The 20,128-nt window shown below is 50.6% G+C and overlaps 1 protein-coding gene and 1 long non-coding RNA gene across 4 annotated transcripts in view; both read left to right on the top strand.

Annotated features, from left to right (window-relative positions):
- The first annotated feature begins 85 nt into the window (after positions 1-85).
- Positions 86-4,291, top strand: LOC308040202. 3 transcript variants are annotated; one of them, XR_013922104.1, is made up of 3 exons: positions 86-2,503; positions 2,601-2,761; positions 3,832-4,291. It is a non-coding gene; the product is annotated as an uncharacterized lncRNA (long non-coding RNA). The 3 variants fall into 3 exon arrangements; XR_013922105.1 differs by having other exon boundaries at positions 2,598-2,761; XR_013922106.1 differs by lacking the exon at positions 3,832-4,291 and adding an exon at positions 3,219-3,801 and having other exon boundaries at positions 2,598-2,761.
- A 1,660-nt stretch (positions 4,292-5,951) lies between these two features.
- Positions 5,952-20,128, top strand: part of MOB1B (MOB kinase activator 1B) — a 30,900-nt gene continuing 16,723 nt past the window's right edge. Inside the window, exon 1 of the mRNA XM_080344073.1 lies at positions 5,952-6,087. Within this exon, the coding sequence (XP_080200199.1) occupies positions 6,074-6,087 (14 nt within the window). The 5' untranslated portion in view covers positions 5,952-6,073. The remainder of the gene's footprint in view (positions 6,088-20,128) is intronic.

Here is a 20,128-nt window from a genome sequence, read left to right as displayed (position 1 = left end):
GGACAGCGGCGCTGCGGGACAGCGGGACGGCGGCCCTGAGGGACAGCGGGACGGCGGCCCTGCGGGACAGCGGCCCTGAGGGACAGCGGCCCTGAGGGACAGCGGGACAGCGGCCCTGAGGGACAGCGGGACAGCGGCCCTGAGGGACGCGCCCGCTCGGCGGCAGCGCCTCCAGACCACTCATTACTGCCCGATGCTTACTTACAATTCCTGACTCTTTTTCCTTTTTTATAATTAAGAACAGGAAGGGAAAAAAACCCACAACCCCGCAGTGTATTAGCAGTGTCAAGTTTTAAGTGAGACTTCAGCACGGCAACATTTCTTACACCCTTCCCTGCAGACTCTAATAAGAGCTGGTTTCCCCCTCTGCACCCGTCCTAGCTTGACAGTCCTCTGGGCTAGAGGCAGGACGGTCGTCACCGGTCTGCCAGGAACATGCAGCTTCCAGATGATCTGGAAAAGCAGCTGCTGCGTCTGTGCAAGAGAATGCGGGGTCTCTGGTACCGAAAACTGCTGTTGGGCTGTGGGACAAAGAGAATGCGGGGTCTGGTGCCGAGCGCTGCTGTTGGGCTGTGGGACAAAGAGAATGTGGGGTCTCTGGTGCTGAGCGCTGCTGTTGGGCTGTGGGACAAAGAGAATGTGGGGTCTCTGGTGCTGAGCGCTGCTGTTGGGCTGTGGGACAAAGAGAATGTGGGGTCTCTGGTGCTGAGCGCTGCTGTTGGGCTGTGGGACAAAGAGAATGTGGGGTCTCTGGTGCCCAGCGCTGCTGTTGGGCTGTGGGACAAAGAGAATGCGGGGTCTCTGGTGCCGGGCGCTGTTGTTGGGCTGTGGGACGCGTGGGTGTTACTGGCCCGTCTGATGGTAAGTGCACGCATGGGGAAGGTAAGATGATGCTGAACTCAAAAGAATAATTAGGGTGAAGCAGAAAGAGGAGGAAGAAAAAAGACAAGCCACAACCAGCCACCAGCAAAGGAAGCCGAGGGGGCTGTGGAGGTTTGGATCCAGGGTATGTTGGCTGGTGTCTGAGAGGTTCTTTGGAAGGATGGTGTGCTGGCCTTTCCTTGTGTGTGGACCCCAGCGTGAGGAGGTGACAACTGTGACAGGGAGATTCTTCTGGCTGGCATCCTGTAGCTCCCGACTTGGGATCAACAATAAGAGTTGTGCTTGTGAGCCACTGCAAACCAGCAAACAAAATATGGTCTTGTTTTTTTCAGGAGTCTTCCAGCTTGTAGTGCAGCCAACTGGTTCATTTCTTGGAAGCCTTGACTGTTTCTTATCAGTATTTTGAAAACAAGCTATTGCAAGTAATCTCTTTTATGAACTATTTCATGTAACTTTCATGTGACAGACTATTACCTTAACAATAGCACAGTCTCTTGACAATAGCGCTCTTGATCTCTTGTTCAAGGTAAATCGTGTATTATCCACATTTTCAAAGGAATGTTGACCTCGGTGCTCAAGTGGTTCACATTCCAGTTTTTCATAGTCTACAAGTCCGTTTCTCTTCAAAGCCTTCTTTAAATAAACAAGCGGATTTTATTGGAGCAAAAAATTAAGATAAGTGTAGGAATTCCTCTGGAACACTTATCTTTATCTAGATTAGCTTTCATGCTTGAAATCTAATTGAATTGGCAGATCCCTGAATCTTAGGGACCAAGAGAATGTTAGGTACATTCCTCTCTTGAGAACCAAGCAAGGCACAAGGAGGACTCTGACACAGACACAGGTCTTCCACCCATTTTTCCTTCAATATATTTGTTTCCCAAGTACAGTGAAAAGTATCCCGCTGCTGTTTGTCCCATAGCTTGTCACTGTGTGCAAATTACCCTCAGAAGGCACCGTTTTGTGGGGCATCTGTTTTCCAAGCATCTCAGGGCTTCCTTAGCAAATGTGAGGGAGCAAAGCCTCTGCACTTATAATGGAAAAAAAAATTAGCCTAGGGTGATAGAATTTGCTTTTATCCACTAAACAGAACGGGTGTTGAATGGACTCTACTTATGAGAGAAAATCTGTTACAGTAAATAAAAGCCCTGAGGCTCAGGAGATGCCCCTCCGCACTGCTGTTGAGCAAGAAGTTAGATTTATCTGCCGTGCAAGATACCTTTCAACAGGTTGTTGTTAAAAATAATTAATACTAGCTGGTTTTTTTTAATTTGATCAGAGCAAGAGGGGAAAATCCCCTCAGCTGAGACTAAAACAAATGCTTATTTTATATTGGGATATGTTACCTGTCGCTTTGTGATCTGTCATCAAGAAAAACTGGCCTTGTATTCTGTTGTTGTATACTCCAAAATTATTAATTTAGCTTTCAGTTATGTGAACAGTGGGTCTTCCATCAATTTCCATGGAAGATGAGCCTGGTATACAGTCGCTCATCTGCCACCGTCTCTGCATTTGCCAAGACACAGCGTGCTTGGCCTGAGCGAGCTCGTCGGCGCTGGAAAACAGAGACGAGAGAACATTCTGCACAGAGATTTTGAGATCTTGATCCTTCCTGCAGATGGTACGTACACCATAAATACTGTTGAGATTGGTGGAGCAGCTCCTACACAAATAATTTATTTCTGAGACATTACTGAAGTGTATGTGTGTCGTAGCAGGAATGACATCTATCTGAGCACCGTGACTGCTGGAGGCAACAGGAGGCCAAAGTTATTACTGTCACTACAGTCCAGCAAGGACAAGGCTGATGAGTTGTACTGTCTCAGCTCCAGCATTGTGGTGGCTCCCGGGACCGCTGTCTCATAACCTCAGAGTTCCTGTAAGTTCTTCATGCATTACATTGTTTTGTAGAGAGTAGTTATTCTATGAGTACATACCACACGTTCAGTCTGATATTGATACTTAGATACTTTGCTACAGTTCTATCATTAGTTCTCTAGGTATCGCTTGTTCACAAATCAAATCCTTTACCTTAGTGCACAGACAAGTATCCAATTAAAAAATTGATGGATGCTATCAGTTTAAATAGGATGTGGGGAGAATGTTTGCAGAGCTTAGTATTTACATACTGTATTATTTACATTTAGAAATAAAATTATGCTTCCTTTTTTGTATTCCTGATAACATTGCATATTAAGTATTTTGATTTTAATTTTTGAGCTTTTTTGTGCTGGAATGTTCTGTGCTTACTGAGTTGTGCTGCAGACCCTGGAAGCTTCAGTTCAGGACCAAAGCACTTTGTTAGCTTGAGGGCCTTTTCAGACTAATTCTTTTAGCTCCACAGTACAATGGATAAACCCAAATGACAGACGCGAGGCCACGGGTGCGTTCACCGAGCCTCTCCTGGAGCAGCTGAGCCGTTTGACTCTTACGTAAGGCTGGAGCGTGCTGCCAGTCCCTGGCATCGGCAGCCTCTGAAGTGAGCACTTTGTGTGACCCTCAGCTGTCCTGAATAGACAAAAACTAAGTGAGACACAAAATGTACACGTTACGCAACCATTTCTCCTGACAGCCACCCTGGCAAGCTATTTCCTACTGACTGCGGCAGTAACAGACATTTAACTTGCTGCTAAGATAAAACAGTCTGTGGGTAGAAGGAAGCGTATGGGTGGGAACAGAAAATGGAGGTTGTTCATGTCCCAACATGAATGTGCTTGAAAGATCAGCGATACTTTTTTCCGTAGTTTGATGTACGTGGCCATATTAGTCTGACAGCGTCTGTTACAAAGTGCCCCGAGACCCTTTTCATGCCTGCTTTTATTAATGTGGCCAAAAGGAAAATTGCAAACATCATGAAATTAATTTTTTAATTATACCTTCACTGCCTAGTAAAAGACTTGATTTTAAAAGTGCCCAAAGAAGAGCAGTGTAATTTTCATTTACTTACAGATGCACTGACCTGCCATTGTCACTTGGTCTGAAGGACAGAGCCAGGAAAATAGAAAATGCAGTTTCAGCATTTGAAAACATGAAAGAAGCAGATGACTGTCCTTGTTGCCACGTAGAGTATTGTAGATGAAACCCCTTATGTGCTGTACAGACACGTAGCGCTGCATGTACCGAATTTGCCGATAATGAACGTGAAAGCCAGCGGGTTTTCCTCTGGCCTACCTGCAGCAGTGTGGGCTGTGCGGGACTGCCGGGCCTCGCGGGATCCCCTGGGGCCGGGGGCTGAGGTCCTGGCCCTCTCTGAAATCCAGCTGCCTTCTTACCGACCTAAACAGAGGCAAATGTGCATGTGAAATGACAGGCTGGGATTGTGATTTCTGCCAGAAAGAGTTGGCACCTGGGTGTGGCTAAGTGTACAATGGAATGTTTGGTCCTTGTTTGATATGAATAGATTTTATTTTAAAGCCTTCTGGATGCTGCTATCTTTGTTTCCCCTCGAACATTTAAAGTGACTGAGACAAACCCAAGAATTAACAGCAGTTCCCTGTTTGGAAACAGGAGGTAGGGATTCCCAGAGCACAGTCTCCAGCCCGCAGCTGTCATCGGGTGTCAAATGAGCTGCCGGACGCTTTTTGCACTGTGTAACCTTGACGTGCAGCTCTCTTGCTTGGAAAGAGCAAAATAATTGAGATAATTGTTGTCAGCAAAGATGCAATTTGCTTATTTGAAAACTTGGGTTGAAGTGATGCTCTGAGCATGCTGTACGTTAGATTTCCACAAATGGGAAGATATGTGTTTGTTAAGCACGCTCGCACAGCTGAGGGGTTTGGGGCAGAGGTCAGGTGAAGGGCTTGCCCAGCGTTTGTAAGAGAAAACGTCCTGTTTTCACTTCAGTAGTCTGCAGCTGCCTGTACCTTCCCTCTGGGCTGTGTCCTTCGCCGTCCGCGGGCCCTCGCCAGCTTAGTTCCACATTGCTTGCACATCGAACATTGAGACTTCTGAAATACTGGAGGCCATTTTGAGAAACTTCTTTTATAAAGTGTTGGGACTATTGAGTGAAGAGGGCAGAAACGCAGAATTTAGGGTTTCCCTGTTCTTTTTATGACCATGGTGGTTATCTGCGGGTTGGGTACCTGCGCCCCTTGACTGACCACGTAAGGAAGCCTGGATGGTGTAAATAATGACGGTGTACTGCGTTTCAGTCTGTGGCACGCTGCGCACAACCGAGGCGAACGGCTCCGTACCTGCGTCACGCGGGGATGCTCCGCAGCCAGCAGTCTGGGGCGGCAGCGGACTGAGCACAGGCAGGACACACTGTTGCTGAGGCACCTGTGGCTCCCCTGCAGTATTTGGTGGGTAACGTCAGGGCTGTTCGCGCACCTGCCCGGGAGCTGCTGCCGTAGCCGTGAGGGTGTCCCCACACGAACGGTCTGCCCTGCCCGGGCCCTGCTGCGGGGGCACAAGGACAGACATGGTGTCATTTCCACAGAACACCCGTCTCGATGCAGTCACAGACCCTGCACAGGGCAGCCTGAGGTGCCTGGACAGGCTACGTGGGGCAAGGAAACGGGGCAAGGGCTCCACCGCCACAGCTGCCTGCAGGCTGCCAGGGCCTTTTCGTGGCGCTCGTTCCCATGAAGCCCTGCCCAGGGACGGCCGTGCGGAGCCCAGGTCTCCCGGGGCAGGGTCTGCGGGAGGCCGGGCCCTGCCCACGGCCTCTGCTCCTGGCTCCCCGGCCTGGACGCGCTCCCGGGCGCCCTGCGCTGTCCCGGAGGCCGAGGCCGCAGACAGCGGCGTTCGCGGGCAGAGTCCTGCCGAAGAGACGGCGATGTCTGAGGGGGAGGGGGATGCCGTTCATCGGGCAGGACAGGGAGGGACAGCGGAGTGCCGGACAGCCGGCCCTGCGGGGACGCACCGGCGCGCGGCTGCCGCGAGGAGAAGGGCGGGGCGGGGCGGGCCGCGGGGGCCGCTGAGGGCGCGGGGCGGGGGGGCGGGTCGGGCCGCGGGGGCCGCTGGGGGCGCGGGGGGGGGGCGGGTCGGGCCGCGGGGGCCGCTGGGGGCGCAGGGCGGGGGGGGCGGGCCGGGCCGCGGGGGCCGCTGGGGGCGCGGGGCGGGGGGGGCGGGGCGGGCCGTGTCCCCGCCCCGCGGCGCGCTCCCCTCACACCGCCCAGCGCCGCTGCCATCGGAGCCGAGCAGCGCCGAGCCGAGCCCAGGCAGCCGGTCCCGCTCCGCCGCCATCGCCATGAGCTTCTTGTTGTGAGTAGCCGCGGAGGGGGCGCGGTGGCGGTGGGGAGGAGAGGAGAGGAGAGGAGAGGAGAGGAGAGGAGAGGAGAGGAGAGGAGAGGAGAGGAGAGGAGAGGAGGCTGCCCCTGCCCCGGCCGTCTGTCCTTCCCGAGGAGGAACACGGGTCCCTTCTGCCCCCGTCCCGCCGGGCAGGGCAGGGCAGGGCAGGGCAGGGCAGGGCAGCCCGCCGAAGGGACGCGGCCGCTGCCGCCAGCCCCTCCCCGCCGTGCCGAGGGAGCCGGGCGGCCGCTCCCCGCCGGCATGGCGCCCGGCCGCGCTGCTAACGGCCGCTCCCTGTGTGCCCGGCGCCCGGCCGCGCTGCTAACGGCCGCTGCCTGCGTGCCGGGGCCCGGCCGCGCTAACGGCCGCTGCCTGCGTGCCGGGGCCCGGCCGCGCTAACGGCCGCTGCCTGCGTGCCGGGGCCCGGCCGCGGGACGGTAACGGCGCTCGGGGCCGAGAGGGCGTTTGTAGGGCGGGAGTTCGTTCGCCTGCAGCTGGAGCCCCGTCCTCGGCTCGGACAGCGGGGAGAGGAATTGAGAGCAGCCGCCACGCGTGCTGAGTAAGTCCGCACGAGGCTGCACTGGTCTGCCGGGGAGCCCTGCCCGGCAGCCGGCGCTGCTGCGGAGGGCACCGCTGGGAAGGCGAAAGTCGCCTGCAGGGGAAAGCACCCGTCTGCTGGAGTCTCCCCTTGTATTTTATATATTGCTACAGGTTTTCTTACTCATAGCAAGGACGGCGTGGGCAGAAGTTGCTGCCCGTGGCGTTATCTGTGGTCGGTAGGTTAAAAATGGTTGGCGTTGGCGCAGGTCGGTGAGTCGCAGCCTGTACAAGTTAATTGCAGGTCCAGTGAGTCGCAGCCTGCACAGGTTAATTACAGCTCGGGTCACGGAGGTGCGGGGGCTCTGGTACGGGCACGGCCAGGCATTGCTGGCAGGACCATGTACTGGTTAATTGTATAGGTTAATTACAGCTCGGGTCACGGAGGTGCGGGGGCTCTGGTACGGGCACAGCCAGGCATCGCTGGCAGGACCATGTAGTCGTTAATTGTACAGGTTAATTACAGCTCAGGTCACGGTGGTGCGGGGGCTCTGGTACGGGCACAGCCAGGCATCGCTGGCAGGACCATGTACCGGTTAATTGTACAGGTTAATTACAGCTCGGGTCATGGTGGTATAGGGGCTCTGGTACGGGCACAGCCAGGCATTGCTGGCAGGACCATGTACCGGTTAATTGTACAGGTTAATTACAGCTCGGGTCACTGTGGTATAGGGGCTCTGGTACGGGCATGGCCAGGCATTGCTGGCAGGACGGTGATGCTCATGAGAAGGCATTTGTTTACTGCGGCGTAAAAAAGCTCCCTTAAGAATTGGTGGCAACTTAGGTGTGTGCGAAACCTTACGTTTTGCAGTTTTGCTTCCTAGACAAGAACCGAATGAACTTTGGTCCCTCCCCTTGGGAACAAAGACGAGGTACTTCTGACAATTAGCATAAACCGGTTCAGTGACCTATTAATTAAAGCGAAGATGTGCTCTAGGGAAGCAGGGCAATCGAAGCTGCTGAAGTGCCCCTGGCAGGGAGCAGCCCCACTGGGGCCCTGGCCCCGCTGACTGCACTGCACATTAGAGTTACGTGCGAGCAGTTGGTGGGACTGTTGCCATAATATCTGACAGTTGTTAAAGGCTTATATTGATAACCAACAGATGTGTGTGTAGCCTGCTTTTAGCGAAGATAATTTATCCTGGGAGTTGGAGCGTTCTAGTAAACTGTGTTCTCACGGAGGCAAATAGTGCCGATGCCGCTTCTAAATCTCTGTGTTGCGCTTACCCTTCAGCTCTGCCCTACCGATCCAGCTTTGCCTGTCATTGCACTTGTGCTGCCTCACCCCAGAGAGGTTTTTGAAAGACACTTATCAGCTGCAAGTGGGAGGTGGGTACAAATGACTGTCTGCGGATTCAGACGTGGTGCTCCTAATGAGAAGCCCAGCTGTCCCTCTCCTTCATAATTCTCAGCTGCCGCCATGGGGAAGGGGACAGGATTTTGAGTACGGTGCTGTCCTTGGAGTCTGGTTTGCCAGTTGGAGTCTCACACTCCATGGCATTGGCTACCTGGTAACGGAAAGGCGTGAAACCCTCCACCCTCTGTCACAGGCAATAATGAGATGTTTGTTTCTTTTCCCAGACCCTTCTGAAATCTGGGAAAAGCAAATTTTTACCCCCATCTCCATTGTTTCAAGTTGTCTTGCTGGATGAAATATCAAAGTGGAAACCGGAGTTACTGCCTGGCAAAACTAGACATCTTGGCAAGGCTGTGTCAGCTGTTGCTGGCAGACTGTTGTAGGCAGAACCTCGTTTACTCATCTGCACTCTAGAAATGGGTTTTTAAAGTGTGCCTGGTAGGCCCTGGGGGGAGCAGGGCAACTTTCCGTGTGTTACTGGCAAGGAGTTGTGTATTTTTTTTCAAGTATCCAGAAAGTTAGCATCACCTTGTTTCAAACTTGAATTTCATGGTAACTTGACAGAGTTATTCACTGATAATGGTTGGATGTCTTTATGCTTCTGCAAATTTAGTAGTACGAACTTGTATTTCAGCTGCAAACCCCCCCACATTCTCATAGGACTTTTAACATAGTTTTTCATAGTACGTTTTCACTCCCTTTTCACCAAGAGTTTCTTTGATTTGGAGGTAGCAAAGTTCGTTGTTTGTGCTGCTTCCCCTGCTCCAGCGGTACCGTTGTCTTTTTGTGAACCGGCTCCCAGTTTGGAACTCTCAGTGAAGACGCAGCAGCAGGTTGTCCTCGTGCACCGTGCTAGAAATGATCTCTAAATGGCAGCGAACCTGTCAGGCGGTTTATCGGCAGGACCTGGGCTGGAGTTTGTCAGCCGGGATCAGAAGCCGTGTTCGCGCAGCCTCGCCTGCTGTCACATAACAGAGCGATTGTGCCTGGGCAGCGCAGGGTGCTGGGGCCCCTCGCCGCCCGGTCCGCTCACACGTCCGCGGCTATTCTTCTCTGTTGCTAGGGCCAGGGACACAGGGCTGCACGGGAGGGCAAAAAAATCAAGGGAAGCCATTGTCTTCTCTCATTATGGGTAACCTTATAAAAAGGCCGTCTTGTGAGACAAGTCATTGAATTAATACAGCTTGGTTTTGACAGCGATTGTTATTTTCAGTGCCACTGATTGCTCTTTCTGGTCTGTTTCTTCCTTTTTGACAATATTTTATAAACCCCTTCAGTGGTTGAATAGGTTATCCTGAATCTTAAATTAAAAAAAAAAAAGGGGAGGGAATTGGGCTAGAAAGTGTCTTCAGTTCCAAAAGAGTTCAGCTTGACAAGTTCTCTTTAAAAGGCAATTACAGCATAGCTGCAGGTACTTCAGCGTACATCTCCAAGGGAAAGAATTAAAGATAGTTACGGTGGGCGCGCCATATGGTGACATGCTTGTGTTATCCTGCGCTGGCAAAACTTAGGTAAAAAAGAAGCCAGATGAAAACTATGTATTTTTGAATGGAAAAGATTCAATTTTGTTATTGAAGTTGTGGAACTGTATTTTGTTCTTCAAAAAAAAGCCATCTATATATTAGTAAATCCCTCTCAGAAAATTCCAGCATATATATATGTATACACACACATATATATGTGTCTGTGTGTGTATATATATATATTAACGAGATGGATTTAGGCACTCTTAACTGGTGAGACTTTGAAAGACCAGGAGCTGATGGAAACCGCAGGTAAGGGTGAGGATGAGCAGCTGTTGTTTGGGGCGCGTGTGGTTTTGAATCCACACAAAGTTAACGTGTAAACAGAATCGGGGAAGATGTGCTCTTCCTTCTCCTCTTGGTACGCAGCGTGGGGGCGCCTGCCACTGCCTTCTGATGGAGCCCTTTTTTTTGTTCAAATTAAAATAACAGTTTCCCTGTGTATAGGTATGTGCAGAAGGTGCAGTGGGACATGACTTGTTTTCCTTATGTCTGTTGCAGAGCAATAAGAAAATGAGAGGTGCTGTGTTTGTTTCCAGACTGAGCGGCATTGTGGCCGTCTCGATTCCCTGCCTGCTCCTGCAGAGCATCCTGGCTCTCTGTTCTGTCCCTGCTTCAGCTCTGCTCCTGCAGAGCATCCTGGCTCTCTGTTCTCTCCCTGCTTCAGCTCTGCTCCTGCAGAGCATCCTGGCTCTCCGTTCTCTCCCTGCTTCAGCTCTGCTCCTGCAGAACATCCTGGCTCTCTGTTCTCTCCCTGCTTCAGCTCTGCTCCTGCAGAACATCCTGGCTCTCTGTTCTCTCCCTGCTTCAGCTCTCCTAGATGCCGAGCTGCTGCCACTTACCCAACGAAAGCTGTTTCTAAAGTGGGCAGTGTGTTTCAGCTTGTTCAGTCAGAGTCAACCGAGTGCTTCCTGAGTGCTCCTTCTGTAGTGAAAGCTGGAGATGTGGGATTTATCTCTTCTGTGGGAGCCCTCGATAAGAGGACTCTTAGGCTCTTATAAGCCGGAATTTCAGTCATTGGAAATCAACGTGTAGGTGTTTACCAACTGTTAGAAATGGGAAATAGATGTTCGTCAAACATTATCATGTTTTTCTCCCTGTATTTTAAAATACTGCTTTTCTTCAGTTTTTGCATGACTAATGTAATATTACTGTGCAGGCTGCGTTCCTAGAGAAGAGATGGGGTAGAGGCTCTTGACACATTAATGTGGTAGCTCACCGTAGAGCTGCTGTTTAACCGGTACCATTAGTGACACATTCAGATTGTTTTTTCGGAAGAGTGCTGGGAGTGAAAAGTCTCCTGAACTCACCTCTGAGTGTAGTGGGATGAGAGTTGCAAGGCTGTTGCCAAGTCTTTAAAGAGTTTTCTGGTGGCTTTTTAAAATTCTTTAAGTCTTGGTAACTAATTTTGAGTTTTGAAGGCTGCAGGAAGCCTTGCTTTCACCTAGACTCTGTGTTTAGTGCTGTTGAAGCACGCGTGGCTTGTGTGCAGTGTTCCCTGTGTTGCGGTCCGTTTCCGCGGCCGCTGCCGGGCCTGCCCTGGCTGTTCTGCGGCTCTCAGGGGGAGCACCGAGGAGCAGAGAGCTGCCGGGAACCGCGGCAATCCATGTACACTTAAAGTTGGACTGAAATGCTCGTGTAGCCTCTTGTGCTGCCTGTGCTACAGTCAGTTTTGCAATTTTTGGTCTCTGTTGAAAACCACCTTTTGAAGTGCTTGTTGCATTGCTCCCCTCCTCGTTCATCTTCCTGTGAGACCCCAAAGGAGTTTGTCATGGTGCTGTTTGCTGAAAGGGTTAGGCTCGCTGAGACACTTTGCATCCTTCTAATGAGGTGGTTGAAGAAGCAAAACCAGCAGAAAACTATTAATTCCTTTTCAGTGGGATTCCTTTTTTGCTAATGTAGCGCTTTGGTGTCATTGTGTAGTGACTCATAGGAGATGAGGGCTGGTTTTGGAATACTGGCAGCAGCAGCGGTGTCTGGACACTCGGAAGCCGGAGAGGAGGAGGCTGAGGCCTCTGCCATGTTCTATGCCATGGGACCGCTCTACTGCGCGCCGGCGCTGTGCCCCGCTCCGCTCTGCTGCATGGCCTGCCCCGTCCCCAGCTGTGCCCCGCTCCGCGCTGCTGCGCGCCGGCCCCGTCCCCAGCTGTGCCCCGCTCCGCGCTGCTGCGCGCCGGCCCCGTCCCCAGCTGTGCCCCGCTCCGCGCTGCTGCGCGCCGGCCCCGTCCCCAGCTGTGCCCCGCTCCGCGCTGCTGCGCGCCGGCCCCGTCCCCAGCTGTGCCCCGCTCCACGGCGCGTCCCTGCCTCCTTAGGGAGCACAGTTCTGGCCGCTCTTCTGCCGCTCACTTGATTCCTTCTCGATGAGTTCGATGGAATTTCTCTGAGCTTGGAATTGCGTTGGGAAAACCTTATGCTGATAATACTCTGTTTTCAGGAACACATAATTGCTGAAGTGAGCGATCAGCACTTGTAAATGTTCTCAGATGCTGCATTCTCTGTATAGAAGCATTAGTTTAAAATGAAGAAAAACAAACACAACGCCACGAGGAAAGGCAATGTTCAGTGTGAAAGTTGTGTATGCTACATCGCAGCGATGTCCGGTCTTAATTGCTTCCTAATTGTTTGTTTTTATGCCACAATTGTTTTCCACGGTTTGTCTTCCTCTCCTCGTGTTTGCAATGTAAGTGAACTTATGCAATTAGCTCTTTACGTTTGTCTGATGAGAAGAGCGGTTGAATAGGGCTCCCTTTTGGGGGAGGATGTGTGCACAGCTAACATGGCTTGGTTTGTAATCTTGAGAAGGTGCCCAAAACATTTGATAATTTCCTGTCAAGTCATTAAATTTAGCATCTCTTCATGGCAACAGAGAGCCGTGGTCAGGACAGCCCAGGGTCACAGTTACATCCTGTGCTGGATGTGTCTTGCAAGATGTGGAGGTTTTTTATCTCTTCTGGAAAAGGATATAATATTGGAAGCGTTTGCCATGGAAGGGTATCTCAGGACTTGCAACTGTGGTTGTATATTTTCGTGCCCAAGGCTGACAGAATGCGCTGCTTGTTTTTCCTAGAGAAGTGAATAGCTGCATGTAATTCTGCCACTTGGAGTGTTCCATAGTGCGCCATAGACAGATGCCATTGCCAAAGCTATCGATGAGCCTGTGGCCCGCACGCCAGCCTCAGCCGCGGGATACGCTTTGCCATGCTATTACACTGTGTCAGCTAAGCCGCTTCTGATTAGTGTTGAGCTGTGGTGAACTTGCTGATTGGTTTGTCTGTTTTTTCTTTTTTAATTGCACAGTGGGAGGTTGTCGGTTATGTATTCAGATGCTGTAGAATCTGTTTTTAGCTATAATTGAATATAACTCTGCTTTTTACAGACTTCTGGATGTTTTTTGTGGGGTGGGGTTATCAGGGTCCAGTGCTTTGCTCTGTTATCTCTGTGTGTTGCTTTTTGAATCGTGGCATTCCTGTATCTTTCCCTTGGGTAGTGTGTCTGTGGCACTGGTGTTGGCTGCCATCGTAGCCTGGCCTGGCGCTGCTGCGGGGCGGGGGGCGCTGGTGCTGCGGTGCAGGGCGCTGGCGGTGATGGAAGGGCCGCGCGGGGCCATAGGGAGGTCAGCACGGGTGAACCAGGCTGAAAGTGTTCGGGGGCAAAATCTGTGAGGCGGGCACGGACCAGCAAGTTCCTTTCCGTTGAGTTTTCAGGGGGTTTTCTTGCAGAGGAAGACATCTGTTGCATTTACCTCTTCTGGAAGAAAAGAGGTTGCATTTTGGAATTGGGCAGGGTGTTATGAATTTCCACCGCGGTTACAGGGTATTCTGACTAGGTTATCCAAAACCACGTGTGTGCAACTTTTCCAGGTTGGTTTAAAGCAGATAAAGAAGTAACCACAAGTTAATTTTAAAGTTTTTGAGGTAATTTCACAGAGCCGATGCATTGGGTATTGTGTGCATGGATGTGTCGGATGCTTTCCTGGGAAACTGCTGCTTGGGTCAGTGTTTTTGGGAAGGGGTTCAAAAGCCGGGCATAGGAGAGACGTGTCTGTGCAGCTTCACGGGCTCTGTGCTGGGGTTGAAGTGACCTCTCTTGGTTAGCGCAGTAGGTGTACGCGGTCCAGGACCTAATACCACTTTGTGCTGTGCAGTGATATGTGGTGTGTGTCTGTGTTCTGTGGAATTCCTCTTTGCTTCCCATCTCAAATATGTAGCTTGAGTCAGCAGACCCTGAATTAGCGCCTGTGGGGTGGTAGTTTTGTGTTAATACAAGGACAGTCCATTATGAATTCATGAAGGTGACATTACTTTTTCATTCTAAACACATATATTTTGAAGCTTTTTAAACACAGTGAATTGTTGCTGGCTTGGACTCATTCACTCTTGCGTTTTCTGTTTGTTCCTTCAAGACAAAGCTAAGGATAAGGTGCAGCTTTTTGGTCGGCTTAAGCCTTGCCTTTCCAAACATCGACTTTGGTCACACTAATATAACTTGCAGATCTAAAGGGTCTTTTCTTTTGTTCTGTCTTCTCTCATTTATCATGAAATCCAACTGTGACCTTAGATTCTTGTCCCGAAACTTGTTGTTTTTGTGACAACACATCTGCCTTTTCCCCCTCTCCTCTCCCTTCTCCAGTTCCCAGCTGTTCCTTGGCAGGAATCCGTTCCTTTTGTTGTTCTTCTGTAGCACCTGTAATTCTACCCGTACTTTGGTTGAGTTTCTGAAGCCTGCTTCTTTTCCATGTGCTGCGTTTTGCTGTTGGCTGCCATTGCGCTTCATCTTTAAAACCGGGCGGCTTAGCTCCAGGCTGATGTCCTGGGGACACCAGCACTCCTGACGCGGTGTGAACGTGGAGCAGGTAACGCAGCGGGATGCCGGCTGTATTGTCCTTACGACCAGTCCAGTTCCTTTCTGTAGGACAAGGGGTATTAGTAAGCTTTGGTAAACGCCTCTTTTGCTGAAAAATGAGAGGTCTGATTTTTGATATAGAAAAATTCAACCCAAATAACAATTGAGTGGATTTTCTATGCTGACCTTAATAAAATAACCCATGTTTTGTTTTGCTTGATTGTACTTTAATTGCGTTTTTACCAACTTCAGTAGCACGGTCCTGATTTTCCTTGAAAGGAGTAATTGTTTTAGGGACTCGCTAAGTGTTCTAAATCCAGGAATCCAAATGGCATTACTGTGTCTTTTACTTGTCATAATTTGTGGCAACAAAGTGTTACTTTTTCCCATGCTGGAGTGTAACTTCTACAGAAAATGAGGTGTCTCTAACATCCTTGTGTTCACCTCAGTGGTTGACAGCTCTTCTCAGAATTTCTTGCTGCAGCGTGAGTGGAAAAGAGGAGAAATGTGTGCATTTCCAGTCACTGCGGAACAGTTAAAGGGACTGCGGGCTCGGCGGCACATGCACAGCCTGAGGTGATTTCACAGCAAGGCTCCTCCTGCACATGTAAGAGCTTTGTCCCCCCAGGTGCTTCAGGTGGGGGGGTTTTCCTGGTACGATACTTGGCAAGATACAAGTGAGTGCTATTGAGGATAGTTTCACACAGCACATGGACGATTGTCTGAAACATGGGGGGTGTGTAAGAAATACTTGATGATGAGATAATGCAGTGTATTTTTGGAAGGCTGTTAGATTATTCATTCCTGCCTCCTGTCCATTTCTTCTTCCTGTTATTCTCTGTGTTATTTCTTGTTTCTAATGATTGTTCTGTTGTTTCCTGAATTCAGACCCCGTCTTCCTATGAATCGAAGTGTAGGTGTAACCGTACATATGTGCTTTGAGGTGTTGTGTTGGGAGGCTGCTGAGTGGTTTTCATGGCAGGTTCCTGTCACCAGTCTGTTTCTCATGGGGGTTACAATACAAGACAGACTTTTATAAAGTGCTAGAGTGACTCCTCCCCATTAAAATTTAGTGAAGTTCATCTTTTTTTAATGTGACCTTTTTCCTAAGTGCATCAGCAAATCATTATTTTTGCTGTGTTTAGAATGACTGAAGACTGTCTGAAACGTGGGTTTTTTCCTTCTTGAACGCCTTGCTGTGATTTCATGGGGTGCATGACTAGGTAGCTTTAGTCATTCAGAAAGCCTTGGGTTTCCACAGCACCGATCAGCGTTTTGGGAAACCATCCATGTTCCGAGGCACGTTCTCCAAGCACTATATTTGGTGTATAAGTAAGGATCTAATTTGATACTGGAGCCAAGCATTTATTGCTGCAATTCATCATCCGCAATGGCTCGTAGCTTGCTTTCTGAAAAGCTCTGCTTCCCACCTGCCTTCTCAGAGGTATTTAAAGGGCATAACTGTTACCAGCAGATATGGTTTAGGATGCAGAGGGCGTTAGTAGGGTAAAGATTTAAAAAGAATTTAGCTGAATATAGGGAATCTCTGTAACAGGCAGAAGAGTTTGCCATGGAAAGCATGTGGGACACTTCTGTCCTTGTTTGATCCGATAGGAACAGCACTGCAGTAAAGAAATCATAGATAGGCAAGTGCTGCTGACCCCCTGCGTTGCTCCCGGGCCTGGGCGCAGCTCCTGGTGATACCTGGGGAGCTCCCGGTGCCGGGTGCCCCGGCTGGGCGACCCGGGGAGCTCCCGGTGCCTGCCCCGGCGGCAGTGACCCCCTCTGCGCCAGCCGTCCCAGGGCCTTGTCTTCAAACGCAATCCTGTATCTTACTGAAAGAAAGACTTGGAGCTTTATGTATTTCCTCACGTTTCTTTTATAATTTGCTGACTTCCATCCACAGGAATGCTTTCCAGTTTTGATTTCTGATCGTGTGTGCTCGCTCGTATTCTGTTGTTGATGTTTTTAGTTGTCCCCTCTCTTGCTGGTATTCACTGTGACTGCCAGGCCAGGACTTGGATGTTATTGCTTCTCTTTGAAAAAGAAAATAAATCTTGTGCTGTCTGCTAACGTTGTGCATGGCGGTCGGGTTTTCTAACACTGCTTTTCGTATTTCTGCACATCTGTGCAACACGTACTGTGTCATCCTCGCTCCCGCATGTGTTATCCAGTATTTTCCCTCTGTCAGTTGCTTTTGTTCATAACGTGTTCTTGGAAACATTCAGGAGGCAGGTACTAAGAATTTCTCAAAAATACACCGTTTTCTTCCTGCAGTTGCTCTTCGTGATGCACATAACGCATCAGAGGAGGACCCTCTGTGCGGGTTCGCGCTGCGGACTGCACAGGGTCGAGTCTTTCTGCAGGTTTCGCTGGGCACGGAGCCAGAAGGTACATACTTGGTTAATCAGTGTTACTTCATGTTCAGTCCCAGCCATCTGACCTGGTTGCCCCTGGGTTTGCTTCCCGCGGGCAGGACTGTTCTCTGCGGCCGTGCTGCGGGCCGTGTGCGGCGCCCTTCGCAGCAGCCTGCTCTTCGCAGCTCCGTTAGATCCTCCTTCAAAGGAAAATGTGCCATACGCTCATGTACAGCAGAATTAAGTGTTCAAGTGGCTTTTTAGTGGCAGGTTTTATGTATGGCAAAGGACAGCTTTTACAAAAGCAGCACAGTTCTTTTGTCTGCTGAATGATTTATGAGGTAGACTCATGCAGTAAACTGAGGTTCGGCCCTTTGTGGGAGCTACACTTAGAAGCGTATCAGGGTGAAGGTGTGACTTCTGTTAGAACTCAGGTCGTGCCCTCCCTTTTACATGAATTAATGCCAACTGACAGAAATAAGGGTGTTCTGGGAAGAGAGGGGAACACCAGCGAGAACACAGTCCTGTTTAGTTTGCAGCAAACTTGGTTAGTGACTGAAACAAGGTGGCCGGTGGGTCCTTGGGAGCGTGCAGCAGGACGTTCTGGACAATACTGATTCCTGTCATGTTAACGTGTTTTCAAATGGATGTGGGAGAGCGTGTGGAGATGCTTGGGTCTCTGCTAAAACCTCGTTCTTGCAAATTAGAGTGAAAACTTGTTTCAAGTTGTGTTTGGTGGTGTTTTACAACGCTTGTAAAGGTCTGTGGAGGCGGGTGGGAGCAGCAGAGCGGCGGCAGGGATGAAGTGTGCGGAGGGGGCTCTGGAGGCTGCGGGTTTCGTACCGCGGGCACGTTCCAGCTCCTCAGCCGTCGCTGTCTGCCTGCCCGCCTCTGCAGCCCGTAGGGCACGCTCGGCTGAGCCTGTGCACCTTGCGTTGTGCATCCCGGCTTTATGCGGTGCGCATGTCTGGACGGTTGTTTGTGCGCCGGCCTCTGGGTGCCAGCGCTGCCGCAAGCCCTGCGGTGGGCGCGGGGCGGTGAGGCGCTCGGCGGCGCTGGGCGAGCTGGGGCTGCACGCGGCGAGGGTGGCCGTGACTGCTTGGTTTGTTTTGAGCAGTTTCCAGGAGATGAAAGTGTATTAAATGAGCGCGTTGTAAATGAAACAAGGGAATTTGCTTCGCGTGTGAGCATAGCAAAGTGATTACGATTTCCTGGTTACAGGCTGGAGTTCTGGACCCTTGCCTGTTCCTTGCGTTAGGAGTTGTGATGAGCTGGGAGAAGGATTGCATCCAGCTGGGTGAACAGCTCCACGGTGGGGCTGTGCGGTAACACCTCCCCCTTGTTTAGCAGCACGTTCGGAGCTCGGGAGCGGACAGACGTGGGGACATGTAGGCGCCTGGCTGGGCTGGCGAACGGTCTGTGGTCACCTAGCAGCGCTGTGGTCTGGCAGCCCATAGGAGGAGGGTTCCACCCAAGGTTGCAGCTGCGCCTGTCACCCGCGCAGCCCGCAGACGTGTCCTCATCCGTGCTCTGCGTGCAGGAGCATCCCACTTCTGCCGGACAGCTCCTGCATTTGCTTGATTTCCCGGGCTCTAAAACGTGTGTGTGTAGGAGAAAAGAAGTATTTTAGGAATGTGGAAGTGTGCATGTTATGACAGATTCCAGTGCTGGGTGATAATGGTTGGGACAAGCAAAGCGAGCCCATTCCTTAAGGCTACCTTAAATAACTTTTTGCTTACTGGATGTGAATCATCTGATAAACTCCCGCTCTTCTCTTAACATGCAGAGTCTTGCATATAATGATAGCTGTGTTTTTTGAGAACCATTGCTAAGGTGATGTCCTGCTTCCTCTCACACTGGCCTGTGTGGAACTTCAGCCTGTGAAGGTAGGTGGTTGTTTCGGGAAGGGGAAGGCAGTTCTTAGTCCCCACCTCGATGGGTAGAGAATTAAAAACCTCATGAAAATACCGGTTTCACTGGCAGTACTTTGGTAGAAGGAGGCGGTATTTCAAAGCAGTTGTAACAATAATGGTCCCTGGACTCCCGAAGTGTGTTGAGGTTGAAGAGCCTACAGAAAATGCCATGTGCTCCATGGTGCGGCAAAGAGAAAGGGTGACTTGAGAAAGGATGGATAGCAATGTGTCACTGAAAATAGAAAACTGGGATTTGGGGTTTTGTCTGAATTTGTATTGATTCTACTTCTGGGCATCCGAAGAAGCACTTCTTCAATAACGGGAGTAAGGGGAATAGCCCATGTTGTTTTGCTAGTGTTGTCAGTTCCATGTGCTGAAAGATGAGGACGTTGTTTTAAATTCCCCTTGTCTGTGATGCTTTAGTTTTAGTTGGGGAAACTTTTGGATTCATATTTGCTTGTTGCTTTTTTTTAAGCACGGTGTTTAATAATTAAAAATTGTGTTTAATACTTAAATGTAGCACTTGACCAACCGCCGTGGGAGTGTGACGGGGATGGGTCTGCCCAGGAGGCTCCGGAGCGCCGATGGCTCTGTGGCAGAACCCGGTGCCCGTTCCCGGAGAGGCCTCTGTTCCCAGCGCTCTGTTAGCTTTGGGGGACTCGCCTCAGCCCCGCTTGCTTTCACCGTTTTTAACTTGGAAACTTTAATTTCTGTGGTTTAATCTAGATGTAGCAGACCATTTAGGTTATTCTTCTATCTCCTGCTGACTACACCAGGAAACGTCAGCTCTGTGCCATTGATCTAAGTATTTTCAGTTATTGTTACCTACAGCGAAGTGTCTGAACAATAAACTTATGTTCTGTTTGTATAGGAATGACCATGTGTCTAGAGGAGTTCTTCAAGCCGTGCAACTGATTCTTCCTTCACAAAACCAAAGGAACAAAGCAGAACAAACCCCAGGGCCCCGGAATCGCTTTCCAAGCGCCGCCTGGCCCTTGGGAGAGGGCTGTGCTGCGTGCAGCGTGCGTTTGCTTAGCGCTCCTGGTCTGTGTCCCCTGCACGTCAAGAGAATTATGCTTCTTACAGCTTCATGTTTGCGACCGTTATTTTGGTTAGATCAGAGTGCTCTTCAGAAGTCTGGTGCTTTTTTTGGTGTTTGGAATGATACAGCGATGGTATCTGGAGAGGTGAGGGATGTGTTTCAAGGTGAGCTATCAGCTTGTGTCCTCAGACTCTCTGCTCACCCATTTGCTTGCTGGTTTTTGGTTCTCAGGCTATGTTGACCAGCCTTCAGATATCTGTTGAAGTTGAGTTGTCAGCCAGCGTTGTGCTGTCCCTGAGTTGGAGTGGGCTGCCCTGGTAGCCGCAGGGCTCACGTGAGGCCGTGGGCCCGCTCTGAGCAGGGGCTCCCGCGGCCGTCTCGGC

The sequence above is a fragment of the Nesoenas mayeri genome (genome assembly GCF_963082525.1).
Source record: "Nesoenas mayeri genome assembly, chromosome: 4".
Classification (NCBI taxonomy): domain Eukaryota; kingdom Metazoa; phylum Chordata; class Aves; order Columbiformes; family Columbidae; genus Nesoenas; species Nesoenas mayeri.
This window is presented reverse-complemented; position numbering and strand designations above follow the sequence as displayed.